At 37.2% G+C, this 23,897-nt stretch overlaps 1 protein-coding gene across 1 annotated transcript; it reads right to left on the reverse strand.

Annotated features, from left to right (window-relative positions):
• Positions 1 to 7,859: 7,859 nt before the first annotated feature.
• Positions 7,860 to 23,524, reverse strand: apobb.1 (apolipoprotein Bb, tandem duplicate 1). Its single transcript, XM_060866361.1, has 28 exons — positions 23,407 to 23,524; positions 23,200 to 23,229; positions 22,864 to 22,967; positions 22,632 to 22,777; positions 22,271 to 22,418; positions 22,017 to 22,169; positions 21,746 to 21,870; positions 21,566 to 21,651; positions 21,033 to 21,483; positions 20,817 to 20,931; positions 20,576 to 20,722; positions 20,276 to 20,487; positions 19,912 to 20,107; positions 19,643 to 19,819; positions 19,249 to 19,452; positions 18,627 to 18,794; positions 18,327 to 18,532; positions 17,928 to 18,107; positions 17,690 to 17,799; positions 17,369 to 17,576; positions 17,098 to 17,270; positions 16,687 to 16,850; positions 15,999 to 16,102; positions 15,480 to 15,853; positions 9,635 to 15,355; positions 9,352 to 9,457; positions 9,076 to 9,262; positions 7,860 to 8,987 (listed from the first exon to the last, which is right to left on the reverse strand). Exons 1-28 carry the CDS (start codon positions 23,459 to 23,461, stop codon positions 8,043 to 8,045), a joined length of 10,995 nt encoding a protein of 3,664 aa, XP_060722344.1. The 5' UTR covers positions 23,462 to 23,524; the 3' UTR covers positions 7,860 to 8,042.
• Between the last annotated feature and the right edge of the window lie 373 nt (positions 23,525 to 23,897).

Here is a 23,897-nt window from a genome sequence, read left to right on the forward strand (position 1 = left end):
TTTTTAGGACCCCAAGGCGACATCTAGGTGTTTATATCAATGCCACTTTCTATGACTGGGCATGAGAGATTGGACCAGTGTATCAATGGTGTAAACAAGATTTAAGAGCTGCTAGGTTGTTCAATTCAATTCAATTTATTTGTAAAGCGCTTTTAACAACTGTCTCAAAGCAAAACGGAAGAGAGAGAGAGAGAAAAAAATATATATATAATAATAATAATAAGAAAAATAAATAAATGAATATATACAATTAAAGTTTAAAATTAATTTAAAGAATATTAACTTAAAATTTATAATACTAGGATTAGGAAGAGTACATCAGAGGGACGTTTGGGGGACAAATCCCTAATGAGCAAGCCAGAGGCAACGGCGGCAAGGAAAAACTCCCTGAGAGGATATGAGGAAGAAACCTTGAGAGGAACCAGACTCAGAAGGGAACCTTATCCTCATTTGGGTGACACTGGACAGGAAATAATGTAAATGTAAATAATGTCCTTTCTACAACAGTTTATAATAGTGCACCCGAGGTCATCGTAAACTCTGAGTTCAGTACAGACCCGATTGCTGATAAAGACCAGACCATACAGCTGACTAACACAACATTGGTTCAAAGAAGGCATGACAGTCTCCAGGCAGCTCCATCTACAACAATCCCATGAGACACAAAACGTTGTTTTGTGTTAAAAATCTAGCTTTCGGATACACAAATAAGAGACACAGGTGCAGGTTCTCCTTTGTAGATATTTGATTACTTTTAAACCAAAACGGTTTTTATTTATTTATTAATTTGTTTGTTTGTTTATGATTAATTATGCTATGTCCATTTTAATGTCCTGGAAAAAATTATAAATTTATATTGAAACACCTGTGTACCGAAGCAGTCAATAAAAAAGGGCCTGTATTTCCTATGATTCTCAACTTTAATTTTTATTAGTCAGGTATGTTAATGTTCTTATTTTCTTGTTTTACAAATTATATATTATTGTATCAGCACCGGGAGCATGTTCGCCTCACACCTCCAGGGTCGGGGTTCGATTCCCGCCTCCACCTTGTGTGTGGAGTTTGCATGTTCTCCCTGTGCCTCGGGGGTTTCCTCCGTGTACTCCGGTTTCCTCCCCTGGTCCAAAGACATGCATGGATGGTAGGTTGATTGGCATCTCTGGAAAATTGTCCCCAGTGTGTGATTGCGTGAGTGAATGAATGAGTGTGTGTGTACCCTGCGATGGGTTGGCACTCCGTCCAGGGTGTATCCTGCCTTGATGCCCAATGACACATGAGATAGGCACAGGCTCCCCGTGACCCGAGGTAGTTTGGATAAGAGGTAGAAGATGAGATGAATGTATCAGCACTCAGTATTGTTTTGTATCAGTATTGTCTTCCTTGCAAAGAAGATTTTGGACCTCCACTGAGATGAGACCAACCATGTGAGGATCCTAAGGCATCTAGAGATTTACCAGCTCCAGTTAGACTCTGCTATACTAAAGAGTATATGCCAACTCCATGTGGCCTTTGACAACAATCTCCTCATCAATACAACATTTGTCGGACTGTATATTTATAATCACACCCTCCAGTGTCACCCATATGAGGATGAGGTTCCACTTTCAGTCTGGTTCCTCTCAAGGTTTCTTCCTTTACCATTCAAGGGAGTTTTTCCTCCCCACAATCACCTGAGTCACCTCAGACTTGCTCACTGGGGATAAATACAAACACATTTAAATATATCTAATATTAATTCTTGAATTTTTGTATTATATTAATCGTTATATTATTCTTTATAATAACCTTTTGTTCTATGTTTATATTCTGTAAAGCTGCTTTGAGACAATGTCAATTGTAAATATACCAATTATATTTGCTTATACAATTTCTTCAATTATTTGACTAATCTGTAAATGGGGATAACTGTTATGCAGTGATTGACAAGAACATGGGTATTATATTGAGTCTGTATAGCTGAAGAAATGTGTTAAGATTGGAACAGTCAAAGCACTGCACAATTAATGTATTATTGTGTTTGGTTTATTATACAGTATATTAGTCCTTGTTTGTGCTATTAGAACATAATACTGTGATATTAAAACAATGTACAGTATATTAACTACTCTAAATAAATGCTTAGATGTTCCTTGAGCCAAGTGACTTTTCATTAATTTGAACAGTGTTGACATCTTTTTTATCTGACATTTTTTTTTATTATTGATTGTCTTACATATGGAAGGAAAAGGAATGTCAGGCCCTGGGCTTGAAGAGTCCAAATTATTTATATTAGATGAGATCAACTCCATGCACTCTGACAGCACTCCGACATGTAGACAGTGGCTTTGACAGCATGCTTACCTGTTGTGTTGAAGAGGGCCATGCAGACTTCATTATTGGAAACAATATTCATTACAGTGTAAACACAATTAACTGCTACTGTACCTACATGGATGCCTCATTATCCAAAGCATGTTTCAAAATGCTAGTTTTCACAAAAGATCCATTAATCATCCCCTTTGTGGTGGATTTCACAGAAATATAGGAAGCAGCTGCATCTACCTAAAAATGTGTTCAGCTTCACCACTGCCAACAGCTATGATAATGGGGAGGGTCACATTTTCGTATAATTGTTAGTGTAGAGGCTGCATTTGGATGGGTTTTGGTGTCTGCAAGGACCACCCCTTGTGGTTAACTTCAATGCTAAGGATAGGAAGATTCATGTTTACAACTGTACTCACAGCTACTGCAGCTTCCAAATGTTCTGCGTTCACTGTAAAGGTGCTGTTATAGGTTTCTTCAATGTAAGCATTCTATAGAGAAAAAGCATTAGCTAGTTTCAGTCCTTTCTTTAAGGTGAAGCTGCCAGCACCCTCAAGTTCTTCAAACACAGAGGTAGTATTAGCAACAATGCAAATGACAAGGTCATTATCTCCATATATCACTATAGAAAATAAGACTTGAAAGACATCTCAGAGATTAAGTTGCCTATAGCAGGAACATTTATAAATCAATGATTGTTGCAAACTGGCTCTTCTGATAGACATTTTTTGCATTTACATCAGTGGTTGGCTTCTTTGTATGAAGGTATTTAAGGCCACTAAGCTCATACAAATTGATGTCATTGATGGATGAGATTGATGAATTAGCTTCTGTTATAACAATTTCTGTAATGCTAATAGGAACAGTTAGGAAATCCAGATCAGTCTCACAATTTACAGCTGCATAAATTCCTGTGTCAAAAATGTTTTTGTCAACTGTGAAGTTATACGTGCATTTGTTCTAGCTGAAGCGCAAAATTGCCACAGTGTCGATCTGCTGCATGTCAGTGATGGGAAAAGAATGTTCATTTGGTGCTTGTAGCTTGTATCAAAAGATGATGATATTCCACCTTTCACTACAAAGAATGCTTTGTTAATGATATCTGCTGTGTAGAGTGTGGTAGTTACCCTCATAGTTATTTAGGCAGTGGCCTGGGGAGAGAGGCCATATAACAGTACAGAGGCCTGATGTTCAGCAATTAGAACAGTACAGTATGTATAAACTTTACGGTCCCTGTATTAATCACACGGCTCATTTGTGGAACAACAATCCCTTCAGTGGCATTTAGATGATAGTTTAATAACATAGTCAAAGATTCACCCATGGATGTAAAACGGTTTATAAAATTATGCATTTGTTTACTGTCTGTGGACAAAGGTGCTTAGGGTGTGTGTAGCTATTGAACTTTATCCCACTGTAGAACTTTCCAAATGCAGGCATCTCAACTTTTGGCAGCTTGATCTCAGGAATCTGAAGTGGGATGTCAAGAATGTGCTTATCATTTGATTTTGGAAGGGAGGGAAGGATATATGTGGTAAAATAATCTCTGTCAGTGTGATGATAAAGAGGTCACAAATAGTTCATTGTGAACATTCATCTCAACATTATAGCTGATGATAAACTCAGCATGATCTTTGCAAATCATAAGTAAAGCGGATTGCTGCAACAGTTCTATTCCAGAATAGTTAATTGTAAAAGGTTTAACTGTACTCCTGTAAGCCTCCTGAAGTTGCTGCAAACTGAATTTCCTGGAAGTACCAGGTTAGTTAGTGGGACATTGAAGGAGGTTATCTCAACTTCAGGGCCTTGAAAACAATGATTTGCTGCAGCTCAGTGACAATTTTCTGATCAACAAATTTGTGGCCAACTCAACATAGTAATTAAATGCATTAGTAAGGACAGATGAAACCTTGCTATAGATATCACTCAGTTGCAGCAAAGCCTGGAACAGACTTCCTCTAGAAGATTAATAATGTTCTGCATGATATTCTCAGCAATTGTTTTAATGCTATTCAGGACAAGAGTGTCAGTGTACATTTTGTTAAGATCTGCTGTAAACTTAGCCTCATCTGCAAATGTTGTGTATAAATTGTTTTGTGCCAAATTTCTTGATGTTCATTTATTTATTTATTTTATTTTGTTTTTTATTTGAATTAGGACAGTGCACATTGATCAACAAATCAACAATGAGCATCAGTGTAAATATGCCAGAATTAGCACAATAGCTAAATTTCATCCGTTGTCCTAAGGCAGGTATCATAAAACATAAAACACAAATTACTTACAAACATAACAACATGCATACAGACAAATTACACAGAACAACAAAGACTAAGTACAGTAAACAGCAGTCACATAGAAAATAACAAGACAGAAAATGAACAGACATCCAATGAGAAAATGATTTACATATGGGTACATCGCTGGTTTGATTTCAGCCATTGTTTAAGGTTTTTTTTTTAAAGGTTAAGTAATTGTCACAATTCCTAACTTGAGCTGGTATTCCATGACTGTGTGCCTCTGATAGACACCACCATGAGGCTAAATTTAGTTCTGTGTAATTGTACATTAGAGTCTCCTCTGGTTAATGCTCTATTGTTTACTTTAATGTTAGTTTTTTTTGTATAAAGTCTCTTAATGGTGACAGGGCAAGCCCATTCAAAACTTTAAAAATGAGACAGACATCCAAAAACATCTGATAACTGTCAAGATCTAAAAATTATATTTGCTTAGAATATTATAGTGATGAAAATGTATAGGCTTCCTGTCTAGAATTTTCAATGTTTTCTTGAAGAGAGACTTGAGGGGTTTTAAGATGCTCTCGGTTGTATGAGACCATGTTGTATAACAGTAAGTTATGTGAGTAAATATCATTGCATGCATACTGTATAAGCCTTTGCTGACTCAACAGTAAGAAAAGGCCTTATATGTTGAAAATTTGACAAGTTAAATTTTATAATATTTGAGATTTTTTTTTCATCTAGCAGAGAATTTCACCTGGTCACTCAACACCAGCTCCAACACTAAGAAAGCCCAGCAGTGTCTCTACTTCTTACGAAGGCTTTGAAAAGCCCATCTCCCTCCCCCATCCTGACTACTTTTTACAGACGGACCATTGAGAGCATTCTGAGCATCTGCATCACAAAGCTGATAGCATTGTGGATGATCCCTCAGGACGAGACTGTGTAACAGTTTCTTTCCAGAAGCCATCAGACTCCTTAATAACTGAACTGAACTGTACTGAGCACAACACAAACGCACATCAACTGTATGGACTGCACAGACCTACACCAAATACACACTCTTAAAATATACAAGTTTACATGCTGTTTTGCACACTGTTTTTGCTCTTTGCACATGCTGTCTCACATTTCAGTTGAATGCTGTTTTGCACAATACTTTACAATACCTCATGCAACTGCTGCTATAATATCTAATGTTTTCATTCCAGTATTTCTGCACACGCAATATTGATTGGACATACAGTATTTTCACTGATCGGTACTGTTTTTGTGTATTGTCTTCTGTGTATTGTCTTTTGTGTAATGTCTAGTGTTTTTTGTTTGCACTGTCTTTTGTCCTGCACTGTCTTTTTGTCTTGTCTTGAAATTGCACCAGGCTGCACAGATGCACTTTATTTGGCTAGGACTAACTTACTTACAGTAAGTCCTCAGCTCTGTCTGTTTTGTACTGTATGTAATACCAGGGTACTCATTTCACTGTGTACTGCAACAGCTATATATGGTTGAAATGACAATAAAGGCTTCTTGACTTGACTTGATGTGACTTGACTCATGTTGGCCTCTTCTAATAAAGATCAAAGTCTAAAAAAGTGGCATGTGCCATTAACCTCAATCTTGTGAAAAGTGAATTTTGGATGAATCTGGTCTAAACAATGAGTTTTTTTGTACCGTGCAGCTGATTTTGGGTCCATTGATAGCTCCATTTAGGATTCATAGAGGTACTCATACTAGTGAAATCTCTTGTACCTTTTAGCCACTAGAGGGCGATAAGCAACATTGTTGAAATTTGACAGAATGTACTTTATATCCCACAAACCTAGGACACATACAGATGTGCAATTAATAGTTTGAATGTTTAATATAATTGTTTATCAAGAGGAATAAAATCAAGTGCTATTTATACTGTTATTATATAATACTGTTATTTATTACTGTTAAGGATAGTACATTATTTTACACAATTTGTATAACAATAAGTTAAATTATTTAAAGTTAAATAACATTATGAAATAAAAAAAGCAAAAAATAAAAATAACAAAATGGTAATATAAATAATCATAAGAGGAAGAATGTTCTTAATTTCTTTCTATACATGTTTATGTTTTTGTCTCACTATCCTTATGAAAAACTACCATTGACAAAATGAGGAAATCAGCTAATCTGTGCTAACCTCACTTACCAAAGGGCTTTGGGGGTTCGATTCCCGCCTCTGCCTTGTGTGTGTGGAGTTTGCATGTTCTCCCCGTGCCTCGGGGGTTTCCTCCGGGTACTCCGGTTTCCTCCCCTGGTCCAAAGACATGCATGGTAGGTTGATTGGCATCTCTGGAAAATTGTCCGTAGTGTGTGATTGCGTGAGTGAATGAGAGTGTGTGTGCCCTGCGATAGGTTGGCACTCCGTCCAGGGTGTATCCTGCCTTGATGCCCAATGACGCCTGAGATAGGCACAGGCTCCCCGTGACCCGACGAAGAATACTTACTTTTTAACCACAGCTGCTACATAGTGCTGTCAAACCAATGAAATAATATGTCAGTAAAAATCCAATTACTTATTATGATTAATAATTATAATCATTTAGAGAGTTCTTTATTTTCTGGGGCTAAAGGTCTTTTAAGAATGAATGCAAAGGTCATATAGTATATATGTATTAGTCAAAATGAATTATTTTCAGCATTTAAATTTTATCTGTCACCTTCACAAACATACACATTACAACATGTAGTGAAATGCTATATGCTGTCTGTGTCAAAAGAGTAGAATTATTAGAAAAATAGAAATAGAATGACCTAAACAGTAGCAAAGGAAAAAATATATTATGCAAGAAGTGCAGATGTGTACAATGGTGTGCATTTTTTGTGCAATATATGTGATATGTTCTGTGGCTGTGAAAATTCTGTCTGAGGTAATGGGTGTTGTGCAGAAAAATTCAGAAAAGTCCATGCTCTAGTTTTAGTTTTTGTTCAACGGAACAATGGAACAGTCAAAGGAACAGACGCACGTCACTTCAAAACTGCATGGTCTGTTGCCCGACTGAACTAAATTTATTATAGAGATGTTTTTTTTCACACGAGGCTACTTGAAGGGCCAGAACAAAATACCTTGCCAATTGAAATGACAATTGAATAGCCCAGATGTAAAGTGATGGTAATACTTAACAGTTGTGCCGCTTTCATGTTTTATGTTACATGTATATAGTTCCATAATTGTTATTTATTTTTAATTTTTTTAATTTTTAAAATTTTTTTAAGTATTTTACATGATTTGTATGTTGCTCACATTATGGTAACTGTAACACATCAAAAAAACAGCACATTGCATAGTTTTATTGCTTTTTGTTTATTTGATAGAATTGCTTGTTTGCATAAAAATAATAACGCAAAGGAATAATAATAATGTGTATTAGAGTTCTGGCTGCTAGAAATACATACTGGATTTAATTCAGTCTCTATAGCAGTTGGTAGTATTTCATATGTTTCAAAAGTTTATTCAGTTCTGACTGTTTACTGATAGAAGGGAAAATAAATGTCCATTTTTAGCCTTCCATTGTCAAAATCTGTTGAAAACACTGTAGAAACATTATGTTTTATCTCGTTCAGAATGATTAAGACCAAGTCCATGCACACACCAACAAAGCCAGTCAATACATTAATGTTCAAATTATTAATGATATCAATCAAATAGTCCCTAACTAATTGAATCTCTTTAGTGTAGAATGTGTTGATTTCTGCAGCAACATTATCAAGAAAATCAGATTGGATCATGTCAACAGAAAACTGGGCCATATCAACAACCTCTTGGAGGGCTTGACCCAGCTTCTCAAGAATCCCATCAAGGCACTCTATCTGATTTATCATATCCACACTGTAGGTCAGGGCATTTTCCATATTACTAAAGATCTCATCTTTAGTTAAGTAATTTCCATTGGGCAGAACTATCCTGAAGGTCTTAACAGTAGAGAGGTGAGGTTTTAAGTTGTCAATGATTGCATTAATAACTTTTTCAAACACTGCAGCAATGCTGCTTCTGATTTTATGACAGATCTCAGGCAGTGTAGTTTCCTCCATACCCGGCAGCTTAATCTGGGTCTCCCTCAGGAAGGTGACGGCAGCATTAAGTAATTGCTGAATGACCTTATGGTACTGAACAATAACATTTCTAAATAAAATAGAAAGCTGGCTGAGATCAGGAGCATGATTGTATGAAATAGTGTAGGCATCATTTAGAGCATTGACAAGAGCTGTCTTCAGACTGTTGAAGGTACCAGTAATGTCATATTTTTCAGCAAAATTGGAAATAGCAGAAGAGATGGCATGCAATCTCCTCTTCAGCCCCAGTACCATCTCTTTGGGAGTTTGCAGATTCAAGTCAGCATGGAAATGTATTTTTTTATCTCCACCTGCAGCAATGTTTACTTTCAGGATGTCAATGTCATTTTCAGGTGCAGACTGTAAAAAAAAAAAAAATCAACAATTATTAAAAAATAAAATATGCACTATGAAATAAACTGTAGGGAGACTTTAAAAAGGTACTAACTGCATAATGGCTATAGACGCGTGAAGTCAGCTGAGATGGAAGCTTGCCCTGAAGCTCAAAACCAAGAAAGCCAACCAATGGTGAGGAAATTGAGGCAGTCACTCCTTCTCTCTGAGCAGTATAACGAAGGTTTGCATGAGATAAAGTTGGGCTGATGATGTCAATATTCATGGTATGCCTGGGATCACTGAAATACAATTGATAATATATGGTAAAATTCCTTATAAATATTACTTATTGTGTACCTATGAAAAATGCAGTTAAACAATACTGTACCTTGATGTAAAACTACTGTTGAAGTCTATGGTGAAATCTCTATGTTCAAGAAAAGCCTTAGCTCTTGAATTCAGGACTTTATTTTCCACAATAGTATTGAGATAACCTATTGTAGATCAAAGCACAAATTATAGATTATAGATAATAAAATTTCTTTCAACTTGCAAATATTTTTAGAAAACATTGTTTCCTCTTCTCAAAAAGGAACAGGAAATACTTTTATTTTGAAAATACTTTGAAATTGAAGGTGCATTGTTATCATTAATAGATAGTAAATACTCACTGTCAAGCTCATATTCCAGGAGTACAACTGGAGATTTGGCTGAAGACTTGAAAACAACTTTGAGGATTGGGGCATCACCTTCCATCTCAGCAATAATAGTTGTGGTATATACTGGAGAAGCCATTTTTGTAATATAGGAAATCTTCTGCTTGAAGAGAGTCAAGTCAACAGCTGTCTTCTCATAGATGGTAAAATCACCAAAAGTGGTTGGCTGAGACATGTCAAATTCTACATTGGCAACAAGCGATCTCACTGGAGCCAAGTCAAGAGTGGCTTTGGCAACATGCTTACCCTTGGTGTTGAAGGGAGCAATGTTAACTTCATTATTAGAAACAATATCCATCACAGTGTACACACGATTAAGTGTTGACTCCATGTCAGAGTTTGCATTGACATCAAACTCTACTTTGAGATCTTGATAATTAACATTTACATTACCAGTAGTCTTCAATTTGGAACGTACTACTTCAACAGTCATGTGCATGGTTGCCTCATTATCCAAAGCTCCCTTAACAATGCCAGTTTCCAGGAAAGATCCATCAATCATCCCCTTTGTGGTGGACTCCACAGAAATATAGGAAGCAGTTGCATCTACCTTCAAAATATGCTCAGCTTCACCACTGCCAACAGCCATGATAATAGGAAGATCACATTTTTCTTTGATTGTTAGTGTAGATGCTGCATTTGGATGGGTTTTGGTGTCTGCAAGGAGCTTGTGGTAAACTTCGATGGTAAGGACAGGCAGATTCAGGTTTGCAACTGTAGTCATTGCTACTGCAGCTTCCAAATGTTCTGTGTTTACTGTGAAGGTGCTGTTGTGACTTCCTTCAAAGTAAGGATACTTCAGAGATAAAGCATTAGCCAGTTTCAGACCTCTCTTTAGGGTGAGACTGCTTGTACCCTCAAGTTTGGCATTCAGTTCTTCAAACACAGAGGTAGAAATAGCACCAATGCGAATGACAAGGTCATTATCTCCATATAATCCAGCATTTGTAATTAGGTTGAAAACAGAAGACTTGAAAGACATCTCAGATATTAAGTTGCCTACAGCAGGAACACTGGTAAAACCAAGATTGATGATTTGTCCCAACGATTTGTTCTTTTGGAAGACAATTTTTGCATTTACATCAAAGGCTGGCTTGGTCGAAAGGTACTTAAGGCCAAAAATGTCATGCAAGTTGACATCACTGATACCTGTGATTGTTACATCAATGACAGGTATAACAGTTTCTGGAATGCTAAAAGGAACAGTTAGAAACTCCAGATCAGTCTCACCATTTATGGCAGCATAAATCCCTGTTTCAGCAATGTTGTTGTGAAGTGTGAAGTTATAGCTGTATTTGTTCTGGGCAAAGCGCAAAAGTGCTGCATTGTTAATATGCTGTTTCAAGCGGTTAAAAATTAAGGCATATTCATTCTGAATGTCAAATTTGGTGGAAAGTGACTCTTGAAGACTAACTTTGCCATTGCCCTTGTTCTTGATATCAACAGCGATTTCAAAAGGTTGGACCATGATGTTAACAGCATTGATTAGAGTACCACTTACAATTCCCTTAAGCCTTGTGTCACCAGTAAAGGTCAATTTAACACTTGTTGGAGCAATATTGCAGACCAGGTCACTCTTGTGGGTCCCCTCATCAGAGTAGCCAGAAAGAGCAAATGTGCCCTTGCCTAAATTTTCAGCTCTCAGTTGAATGGTGGCACCCTTCTGCGAAACAAATGCTGACTGGGTCAGGGTAGCCTCACTGGTCAGTGATAAGAGGGGCATGTTCACTTGGTGCTTGTAGCTTGTTTCAATATATGCTGACATTCCACCTTCCACTGCAAAGGATGCACTGTTAATGATATCTGCTGTGTAGGGTGTGGTTGTTACCCTCACATTTGTTTGGGCAGTGGCCTGGGCAGAGAGGCCATATAATGTTACTGAGCCCTTATGTTCAACAGTAAGGGCACTATGTATTAACTTTAAAGTATCTGCAATAATCAAACGGCGCATTTTTGGTAGAGCAAAACGCAATGTGGCATCTAGATTATAGTCTAGAATCTTAAAAATTGAGGATTCCCCTACAGAATTAATAAGTGCAATAAAGTGCTGCTTTTGTTCATTGTCTGTGGAATTTTTAAATTCAACAATGGTGTTTAGGGTGTAAATGGGGCTGTTGACCCTGATCTTGCCATGGAGCTTTCCAAGTGCAGGCAAAATCAGTGAATTTGGGATTTTTGGCAGCTTGATCTCAGGAATCTGAAAAGGAATGTCAAGAATGTGCTTGCTATTTAATTTAGGAATGGCAGGCAAGGAAATGTGTGGTAAAGTAACCACTGGCAGTGTGACAGTAGAGAGGTCAGGGAAGTTTACTGTGAGTTTTTCAATGTAAACATTATTAAATATTGTCTCAGTATTAACATTGATTATGAACTCAGCAAGTTCTAGGAGTAATTGCTTGATATCATCATATGTGATGGTGATTGCTGGGACAGTGTAGGATCCCAGAATAGTGAATTCTGGAAGGTTAAACTGTACTGGTAGCTCGGCCTTTTGGAGTTGCTGCAAACTGAATTTCCTTGATGGAAGGACCAGGTCAGTCAATGGGAAAGTGAAGGAGGGTATCTCAACTTCAGAGTTCTGTAGGGCCTTGACAACATTGTCAATGATTTGCTTCAGCTCAGTGACAATTTGCTGATCACCAAGGACATTTGTGACCAACTCAACATAGTAATTAAATGCATTAGTGAGGACAGACCAAACCTTGCTATAGATATCACTCACTTGCTGCAAAGCCTGGTGCAATTCTCCTCTGATGTCCAGATTAATAATGTTCTGCTTGAAATTCTTCGCAATTGTTTTAATGTCATTCAGGACGAGAGTGTCAATGAGATTTGTCACTATTTTTATGACATCTGAGACAGTGGATGATCCTAGCTGTTCAAAGAAAGCAGACATAGATGACAGGGCATAGTTAATGAATTCTGTGGTTGCCTCAAGTTTCTGGGGAAGCTCAAGTGACATAATGATTTTGTTAAGATCCGCTGTAAGCTCACTAAGTTTTTGATTAACCTCATCTACAAATGTATTATATTCAAACGACTTCACTGAATGAACCCAAGCCTCAATTAATTTGTTCAAATCATCAATAATCTGCTTTATGTCAGTTGACTTCAGGTAGGTGAGGGCACCATGCAGCATTTGTGGGAAAGGAATCTGAATTGATTTAAGAGTTTTTTCAATTTCGTTAATTGTTTTATCAATTTTGAACTGTTTGATGAGTTCCAGAAGCTTGTCCAAAAATTTTTCAGTCCTTTTGTGAAGCTCATATTTCATGACAACTTCTCTAAAGTTGTTGTAGATAACTTTACACTTGCCAAAGATGTCCAGTTGGTTGATTATCTCCTTTAGCATATCAACAATCTTGATGATATCTTTTCTGGGAAATTTGGCAATTAGATTCTCTGTGTACATTTCAGTTGTTTTAATGATGTTTTGCATTTGGTCCACAAAGCGATCCTTATCAAAATCTGTGATCACAGACTTCAGGTCTGCCAGATACTGTTGTAGATGCAATTTAATGACATTTAGTTTTTCAGCATCATAGACTAGAGGAATGCTGCTGTCCTTCAGTTTAGTCATATCAATCTGTTTAATCACATTTTCAATGGCTCCTATAATAACAAGGAGCATACCTTTGATGTCATATTCTTCATTGAGTAAAGTTATCTTCTGCATAACTGTGTCAGACAGAGCACCACTCAAAATTTGTTCCTGTACTTCATGGACACGACTGCCTACCTCAGCCAGGACCAACAATGTGGTAATTTTCAGATTATGCACAGCAGCCTCAAGCTCCACTGTAGAAATTGGACAATTCTCCAGAAAACTAACCAGACTCCATTTAAACTGCTCAACCCTTTTTTCAAGATTAAACTCAGTTACAGTATCAGTCAAGTGCTGTAGAAGGATCTGAATCTTGACAATAAACTCCTCTCTTTTTATGTAATCCTGTAATGCCTCAGCAAGAGTCACAGATGTGATTTTGAGGTTCTCCAGGATTGCAGGCAGACTTTCCAGAATCGGCAAGTTAATAACATGATTCTCTGAGTTCTTATCATACTGGATTAAAGCTGAGATAGAGACATCTTGGCTTTCTCTAAATGTGGCTCCGCCAGACACTTCCAGTCCAATCTTCTCATGGTTGTTATAAGCACTAAATTCTTGGTTGAATACAATGTTGTTTATATTAGATTTTACTGTTATTTTTGCTGATTGCTCCAAAAATGACAGTTGGGTGTCAACCTTCTTATCAAAGTTGGCCTCGAAAATGACTTCATTGTACAACTCATGTGTAGTTGAGAACCTACATTCATGGGAATGGGCAAAAGCAAGTGGCTCTGCTTTGAGAAGGAATTTGGTGTACATCTGGGCACTATGTTTTCCAAAAAGATGCAATTCTCCATCACCATTAGCAATAGCATGCACATTTAATGTGAATGGAGCAAGAGTGGCCTGAAGATTAGTGGAGAATTGACCAAGATGGGATGTAAAGTGGGCATTGTTGTTTATTCTTACACCAAGTCCAACAATCTCCATTTCAATGTCATGGTTCATGTGAGCTCCCATGAGTTTTCCAGAGGTACTGCATTTAGCATTTCCAGTCAGATCTGCAAGCTTGATTTCACAGGTGTTTTTCAGCTCTGCCTCTGAGGCAAGCTTCGAATGACTTGTCACACTAGCAGTTACAGTGTACGTTTCTGCCTGTAATGACATATCATATATGTACCATATGTCCGGGGAAAGGCCAACTCGAGACTTAGAAGATAAAGCTACAAAAGGCATTGATACAGATATGGAGTTGATATTATCAATAGACATGCTTTTAAATGTTCCTTTTGTCTCAGCTGATAGAGAAAATTTAGAAGAATGAAGGATGCCACTGAAAGTATTCTGAAGAGTAAACAGGCTGTTCACTGAGGTGGTGCCACTGGTTGTTAGGCCATTTTTGTCCAGAGTCACACTGGCTTTGTGAGTAGCTGTGTGTTTATCTAGCTTCGCAGAAGCATCACTGTTAATAACCAGACCATTACTATTCAGAGCTGCAACCATTATGGAGTTAATATGGTCTTCAGAATGACTGCTGGTTGTTTCAATCCTAATGCTGATTTCTTCAACCCCAATGTTTGCTTCAGCAACATTGTGGATATTCAGCCCCAGAGCTGATGCCTTAGTATCTGATTTAATAGCACACTTTGATCTCATGAGAGTAACTTCAGCATTGTGTGTTAGCATATCCTCAAATGCAGCTGAGTTTGATACAACTGATAGCTCTCCATTAACAAAGCTTGCTACAATTTTGTTCTGCACCTGGAAATTAGTTGAACTAACTTCTATTGTTGAATCAATTCTTGCCTCTGGCTTAAATGGGAAGAGAGCAACTGACTGTGTGAGGGTGACATCGCCGACAATAGGACCAGTCACAAAGGATCCTTTTAAGTGGTTATCTCCAGAGATCTCTTCTATATCGACTCCCATTTGTCCTGCATGTTCCAGAGAAAACTTTACATTGAAGGGGCTGTTGACGTCTAGTTTGGTGCTTGATTTTATGCTGATTTTCTCCATCAGTTGTATTTCTTCAGAAATGTTGAATCTAGCATCCATGAGCTTGTGATTGAGAGCAGTGTTCAGCTCTGCCCTTAGAGTATCAGTCATCATTCCAGTGATCAAGGCTGATCCTATGCAAAAGCCATATTTCTTTATTAGTTATGTTCTGTTTTTCGTATAAATGTTTCCAGCTCATTAAATAACACATAACTCATACTGCTATCTAGAAAATAACAACTATATAGTGGTACCTACCTTCAATTCTAACGGAGAGGAGATCCACAGGGCCAGAACCAGTTACACCAACTTTAGCAGAGTAGCTTTGATTTTCATCAGAATCTTTGCCAGCAGACAGAGTTGCCTCCAGATCGTAGAGGTTGCTGTGTAGCTTCCCAGCCAGTTCTGCCTTTCCAAAGGTGGGTAGAGACAAAGTAATGGTCTTAGGAACAAAAACCTCAGGCAAATGGACTGCAACAGGACCAATATTTAGGCCAAGTTGAGGCACATCCAACTTTGGTGTGGTAAGAGCATGAGGGAAGTTTAGATCCTTGAATGATTTGCCACCAAGAGGCATTGGCAGGGTGATGGTGTAGTAATGTTTCCCAAAGTGGTACTTTGCATCTGCCTCACTGTTAATAGAAAACCCATGTTACTAGTACAATAGGCCCTCACAAATATAAGCATGTAATATTAATAATTTTTAATTTTTTTAAACTTATTTACTATTGATATTTGTTAGTTTTGTAGGACAAAGTTTAAATGGGGTTCACTCACGTATTTAAAAACAGCATCTCAGGCAACTCAAGTTCATGTAGGGAAGGAACCCTTAGGTTTTCCACATATGGGATCTTTGAAGCTTCAATATAGGAATTTGTGGCCTGCAAAATAACAGTATGTGACTGGGCTGTACAATTTATATTTTACACATAAATTATTTCCTCAATTTATGAATTTATTTAATTCAAGTTTTATAAATAAAATCCCCTTATCACATAATTGACACTTCACAAACAGAATTAGTTCAAACTTATGAGATTTCAACAAGTTTGTCACATTTTCACATTAAATGTGATTACTGTTCTATCAGATTGGAGTATATTTTTAAGAAATAAAATGTAAATGGGAGACACCTGACAAACTGGGGCACAATTTTATTAACTATAATTTGATACCTGAACCCATAATCTATGAATCCATGAGCTTTAGTTACTTAATAAATGCCCTGTTCCCCTTCTTCAAATTTTGATAAAAGCTTTTTAATTAAATTAAACTGGTGCTTGGATTAAAAAAAAATAATATGCTCTGTATGAGTATTGAATAATGGCATCACAAATTGACTGTTTTAACCAAATCGTTTTCTTGTAGTAGTTTACTAATTATCAAAGAGTACCACACAAACCTCACAAAATAATGTTTCACAACTCTTTGGTTATTAATGAGAAGCAATGCTTTTTTATCTTACCTCAATTGACGAGGCTAAAATATCACAGACCTTTGTCCTATCCTGTCCAAAAGTCTGATCCAACAGGTCATTGATGTACGCCTTGAATATGTCAAGTTCAACAACAATGTTCTCTGTTTTATAGTTGACATCTGACTTCATCTGAGCTTCAATTCTCTCGTGGTCTAAAACATAACAAACATAACACTATATTCTTCTATACACACATACATATATAATCAGAACATATCCTGGTTCCACAGTGGAAATTTAATATATAATAGTATATACTGTATTAAATGATTGATCTATTCAGTCAAGCATAGCATTGATCTATTCTTCTTATAATAATAATAATAATAATAATAATAATAATAATAATAATAATAATAATAATAATAATAATAATAATAATAGTTTGTGGAAATTTACCATATTTTAGGACGAGTTTCTGCACAAAGGATGTGTCAGTTAATTTGAGGTCACTTTTAAGCTCAACTTCTAATTCCTCATCACGCTTCAGACTGGCAGTTAGTTTTCCGTCAACCTCAAGATCTGGGACAAGCAATTGAACCTGCAACATTGCCTCTTTCATCGCTTCAATCCTAGAAGACAGAATATGTAAGTGTTCCACAGTGTAAATATGTCTTAAGGATGACGAAATATAAATTGCTTACACATATACACTTGTATAAATACATACTTTGCCAGGCCAGTCAGAGATGCCTTAGGGATGTTCTTGTTGATGAGGTCAATCTGGATGGAATGTGTGCCTTTGACCTTAGTGTTTGGGTCAGCAGTGCCAATTCGAATTCCAGCCTCAATGTCATAGTCAGGGATTTGGAGTTCAGCAGAAACAGTATATTCCTTTCTGTTGAACATGAACTTGGAGGTGGCCTCAAAGGCTGTACCTGTGATTAGTGGAGGTAAACATTCATTTTTTTTTATTTTTAGAGATTTAGGCTTTTTTTTTTTTTTTTAAGATTTCTGCATCTTTAAAATATATGTTGTTCATGTATCATACCTTCAGCTTTTATATCAAATGTGACTTTGTCAGTGTTCTCCTCATAATCATAATTAATAGTGGCTGTGTACTCAGAGACATCAGCTGTGGGGTACAGCTCAATAGCAAATCTAAATACAGGAAGAACTATTTCAGGATTCACATATACACTTCGAGAGGCTCAATAGCAAATCTAAATACAGGCAGAGAGAGTGAGAAAGAGAAAATGGGAGCATGAGAGAGCAAGTGAGTTGCTTACTTGCTGTCACCAGAAAGTGGGAAGTATGGGGAGGCATCATTGAACATAGCATCTGAGTACTGAAGGGCACTGCAATATTTCACACCAGGGAAGAAAGGTGTGCATTTGTTCACATCAATTTGATCCATCATAGCAGGAATGGTTGTAGTTTTATCACCAGTGACAGACACCATAGAGTTGCTGTATAGATTGCAAAACAAGACAAAATACTTCATAAATAATATAATCATATAATTCTGCATATATATTATACTGTACTTATAATACTATAATTACCCCACTATTCAGGTTTTATCTTTTTGCTTATGATTAATTTCAAATACATTACATAGACATGGTCACCAAAGAGCTTCATAGAAGTCCCGGTGGAGAGAGAAAGTGTTATAAAGAAAGTTTTACCTCACACTGAGAACCTTCACTGGATTTTCAGGAATAGGGATGGTCAGCTTGATCTGTTTGCGAGTCATTGCAACTTTAGCTCTCATACCACTCTCATGGTAGATGTTGGTGTGCATCTCCAGGCCAGCGTGAACATAGTCTGGGAAGTGAGCTCCAATTTCAGTCACAAACTCAACACCAGCAGATGGCATGAATTCAATCTCACTCTGTGGATTATAAAATATAAATGGCAAAACGTTTACTAAATGTTACAACATTGATAAAACATTATTTATATGCCTCACAAAATGTAATAGATACCATATCTGGAGCAATTCTGAGTCCTCCTTTAACACCAGATGTAAAGGTACCAGACAAGGCCACCCTCAGTGGAAGACCAGGACCAGTAGGCAGGTAGAACTCATTGTCCATGAAGATGTAATGAAGGAAAAGCTCATTGTCTGTACTTGAGAACAAGCTCTTGACAAACTAAATCACAAGAAAAAGAGTACTTGGTTTTTTTCAGTCATTAATTCTGTTACATAAATATATCTGTCAATAAAGAAAACTATCTTTTAATCAAGTTGAATGCTGATATTATTTAATGGGTACATTAATCTTCTAGTGTTTATATTTGACATGGTCTTGCTGTCTATCCCCTAGCTACTGTGATAAACCATTACACACCTCACAGGTTCACAGGTGATGCAGTGTAAATAAGCTTGGTAGATAAAATTCATTGGATATCTATATATTCATAATGTGAGTTACATGACCATTCTTTTTGTGATTTGCGGTCATTTAGTAATTCAATAGCTGTTTTTATGGAAACTATTACCTTTCTTCTTAGATAATTGCATTTTCCATATTCACATTATTTTGTATTTATGTTCTCTAGTTACTTCACCCATTTACAAAATCATAGTCTGAAAACAGTACTCACATCTTTAGGGAACATCTTCAAGAGATTTTCAGCCACTTTAGTCACACTGGAGGCCATTTCCTCCAAATCATTGGTTTTAAGATAGCCAAGCTCAGCACCCAGCAACCTTAGGTAGAGCATGGCTTCAGGGCCATCTTGGGACTTCAGGTTCTTGATTAGCTTGTCAACATTTTTACCGATTTCTCTGATAATATTTTTTGGTACCTAAAAAATTATATACTAACAATTAAAAAACATCCATAATACATCAGCATATATAAAGTAGAAGAAGGAGATAGAGGAGAAGGTGTGGGGGAATTAAAATGACTCAGTCTTCAGGATTCAGTCTAGATCCCTAGAGCATTTTCAATCCAGATCCCAAAACACCAAACCATGTTAATTATAGCTGACATACCTGTCTCTTTTTTCTTTCATTCAAGGCTGGGATCATGGTCTTGAGGATCTCATTAACTTGGGAAGGCATCTTATCAGCAGCATAGTAAACAGTCTTCATCACAGTATCAGGAAAGAAACCATTTGGACCAAACAAGGCCTCAACAATTGGCTCTAGTCCCTTACCCTCCATACCAAACTGAAAGTGAGAACAAATAGTAAAAAATAAAGAAGCTACTGTACATATGATGCAGCTAGGGTTTGAGATACTTAATTGTAATTTCTCTGTACCTCAACCATGTCAATGTCATATCCAAAAGCATTCAGGGTCATTTCAAGCATGACTTCCTTTGGCAGTTCATTTTCTTTGTCAAAAATCATATTTCCCTCCAGAGAGCCAATTTTGTAGTTCCGAGAAAATTTAGTGGCATCCATGGGATTTCCAACCTCATTGCCTTGAAGCGTGTCAAGAATCTTCTGCCTCAGTCTAACAAAAAAAATTAAAAATTAATTTTTAATATTGCTAGGCTAGTCCAGACTTTCCAGATTTAATTCTGGAATAATGCAATAATAAGTCATTAATATCTCTAATACAATAAGTGGTCTCAGTGTTCAGTTGAGCAAAATTAGACTTTCTTTAAATTATTTTACTCACTCTTTGGTCTCTGGTGCTGTTGAGCTCAGAATGTTGGTAAGATGAGATATTACAAAGCTCTTGACCTGGAGATTTCCTTCACTGGGCAGAGCTGCAACCAACAGTGCAAGTTCATTGGGCTGGGGATCCTTCATGAGAATGAGGTAAGCAGCAATACGTTTCTGCACAGGAGCTGTTTCATCCAGTAGAACCTGCATTAGCACTGTACTGCCCTGTAAAAAGAATACAGTAGTGTTAGACTGATCAGAGGGAATCAAGCTGAGATGAGTTTTGCTTTTCAGCTAGTATGAGAATTTATACCTCTTGGGGGATTGCAGTCAGTCTGAAGACCTGGATGGCTGCTTGCTGAACCTCGGTGGAGGCAGCTACTTGGTTAATGCACTGAATCACAGCTGACTTCAGGGCAGGACTGGCAGCACCTAAAGCTTCAGCCATGTTTCCAACAACCTTTGCAAGATTGTATTACGGCAATTAATTAAATGTCTCCACAGGAATATCAAGGGTTTCAAACAGAGACTGAATGAAAATCAAGTGAACCTACTCTTAGAGACAAATAGATGTGTTCCTGGTCACCTGTGCAGTCCCCAATATTTTCAAGGGCATAATCTGCCACCGCCTGGATTTCAGGAGTGACTCTTCCCTCAGCCTTATAGAGCCTGGTATTATAACATGAAAAAAGTAATATTTAAATGATAACAACTCAGTGGTGTATTCAAGGTGATAATAATGATGATTTATCAGTGTTTTAATGCACCACCTTCTGACAGCATTGCTTGTAGCATAGTAAATGAGTTTGCTTGGCTTAAACTTGGCCGTCTCCAGCATTTCTTTAACAAGCACACGAGAGGGGTTGGGTACCATTCCCATAGCATAGACTGCAGCATCAATTTCAGTGGATGAGCTTTTGAAGGTCCTGAGGACTTGCATCAAGGCACCGCTGCACTCTGGGGTGCCACACTGGAACAGAACCTGGTAGGTCAGGGATGGAGAGATATCCAGAGCCTCTGGCAAAGCGTCAGACAGTGTATCAGCATTCATCTTTCGCATTACAGCTACAAGCTTGTAAGCGAGGTGAGCTCTCTTTTGTCCATCAGTGGTGCGTGAAAGGCCAGAGAGCTCCCTCAGAACAGCAAGGATGGCATTTTTATCTTGACTCGGGCTCATATCAACACTTTCATCAAGGTGCAGTGTCTTCATGTTGGCCTCGTCTAATAAAGATCAAAGTCAAAAGTCAGCACATCTATTGTTTTTACTTAACAAATACTCAGTGTTCTTACAGATGGAACTTACTGTGATCAAACACTCTTTCGTTGTACTCAGTCACTCCCAACAGAGACAGTGTCTGTTTGCCTACACTGGCAACTCCATACTTCTCCCTGGTGATGATTATTGAGATTAAATGATGTAACAGTGATAACAATTATTACAATTCAGAGCAACCTTAGTTAAGCTATAGTTTAAATTACTCACTTATGAGAAAAGGGTACAAGAAGGTGGTCCTCAGTGCAAACCCCAGAGGTCATGTGTTTCTGAGCATTGTCAAATTTGTAGCTGCATGTCTGTTTGCTGCGGATCAGCTGGGCAAGTGGATAATGCTATAGGAGACAAAGAGGAAGGTCTTTAAAAAAGAGAATCTGACCATAATTCACTGCCATAATGAAATTTTAATCACATAGTTTTAGTAATTCACCTCCAAGCCACTTAAAAGAAATGTCTTTTTTGGAGCTCACAATAAACTTACCATGCCTTTAATTATAGCCAGGGGGCTGGTGTGGTCCTTGATTGGCCTGAACTGGTCACATCTGGACAAATCCCTGTTAAGGGTCACATCAGTGGCAATATCTTCCCTGGTGTTTACGGTGTAATGAGTCTCACACAGACCATAGATGGTAGGCTGGTTTGGGAACAAATTTTAAATCGTGGAAGGTTTATACATGTTGTTTTTTTACAGCAAGGAGCCATAAGCATTTATATGTATTTTATTTTCAAACTGACCATTTGCTTATTCTTTTCTTCTTGGAGCACAGGCACAGCCAGGGCAGAAATGATACCTCTCTTGATGTTTAGGATGTTGATTAGCTCACCATCCTCAGGGAAAAGCTTGATGTCATTCTCACCTTCTACAATGACCTTTAATGGATTCCTGAGAAAGAAAGCAGGTATAAAGGTTTTTGCATCTTAGTGAATAATTTATAATGGAATAAATAAAAATTTTTGCTTTCACTGTGTGATGATTTTATGAGACATGGTAAGGTGTTATACATGATAATGCAATACATTAAAAACATTTTTGGTGTAAAACTTTTTACAATAAAGTTTTACAATAAAAAAAATGTACATATTTATTCTAACATACTTCTCCATTTGAGCCTTGAAAGTGTCGGCACCAGCAGCAGATGCAAAGATTGGGTTTCCATCTGCATCGACACTGATGACTTCACTCAGTGTGCACTCCGTGGTGTGCACATTGAAGTGACATGTACCAGGAACCTGAATCTCAACCTGTAATACATTAGAAGAGTCTGAAACCATTGTTTCCAGAGAAGATTTTGAATAAAATCTGGTCAGATTATTGAGGTTCTTTGTACCTTGCAGCTGATTTTGGGTCCATTGATAGCTCCATTCAATGTGTTTAGAGACTCAGATTCATAAAGGTACTCATACTTGTGAAAGCTCTTGTATCTTTTAGCCACTAGGGGGAGATAAGCAACATTTAATTGCACCTGTTTCACAGAGCTTTTATGCCAAAGGAAAGTAAAACATGCAAATAGGGTACATTTTTCCTTGTTCCATAATTCACTACATTTTCATCGTAATTTTGAATAAAAAAGTTAAATATTTAATATTTCTATTTAATATTTCTTTACTGATCATGTAAAATCATAGACAGTATTCTTCTATTGGCAATAATACAAGGTACTTACAAAGGCACACTGCTTCATCATCTTGAGCATCTACAAGCAAAAATTAAAAAGCATTTCAGAAAAAAAAAATTAAGCTCGCTTGATTGTTCCCTTCAAATGTCTCTTTCAGTATTTTACACACCTTCACATAAAATATTTATGATTTCACATAAAAAGATTCTCTTTTTCAGCAGGAAGTCCAGCAGGAAAAAAAATCTTAATACTTACCAGTAACGACAATGGCATATAAAAGCAGCAAAACAAAGAGCTTAGTATCCCCCATGATGGGTTCAATAAACTCTTGCCTTGCAATGGCAGTCGAGTACGCTGGATGGACTAATTTGTGTGTTATTCTTGGCCTTTTATACCCCAGCTGGAATGGGAGGTGACATTGGAGGAACAAGTAGTTCAGCCCTGCTCCAAAGTTCAGACCATCCACTTCTCTGGCAGGACAAAGGAGACTAGTTTCATTGAATGATCTAGTATAATGTTGGCCAACTGATGGATTGCAGTTTGTTGTCTAGCTTATGTTAAATAATTCGATTAGCATATACATTAGACTGAACTGTTTTTTATCTACATCATTCACCATCATACTTCATTAGTCCCACAGCATTATTACTTCTGATCTCCCGATTTTTCTTCAAATCAGAATTCACAAGCACTCCTTTATTGTATGTTAAGATACTCAAATAGACTATGACATTCAGGCGATTTTA

Source organism: Tachysurus vachellii, chromosome 3 (genome assembly GCF_030014155.1).
Source record: "Tachysurus vachellii isolate PV-2020 chromosome 3, HZAU_Pvac_v1, whole genome shotgun sequence".
NCBI lineage: Eukaryota > Metazoa > Chordata > Actinopteri > Siluriformes > Bagridae > Tachysurus > Tachysurus vachellii.

What these genes read in the sequence shown, in the direction of transcription:
- apobb.1 (XM_060866361.1), bottom strand. Translation starts at nt 23,461, where the DNA reads ATGGGGGATACTAAGCTCTTTGTTTTGCTGCTTTTATATGCCATTGTC. An exon ending in CGAAAGAGTGTTTGATCACA is followed by an intron (nt 21,484 to 21,565) that starts GTAAGTTCCATC and finishes GATCTTTATTAG; the next exon opens with ACGAGGCCAACATGAAGACA. An exon ending in GAGATGCTGTTTTTAAATAC is followed by an intron (nt 15,854 to 15,998) that starts GTGAGTGAACCC and finishes TTCTATTAACAG; the next exon opens with TGAGGCAGATGCAAAGTACC.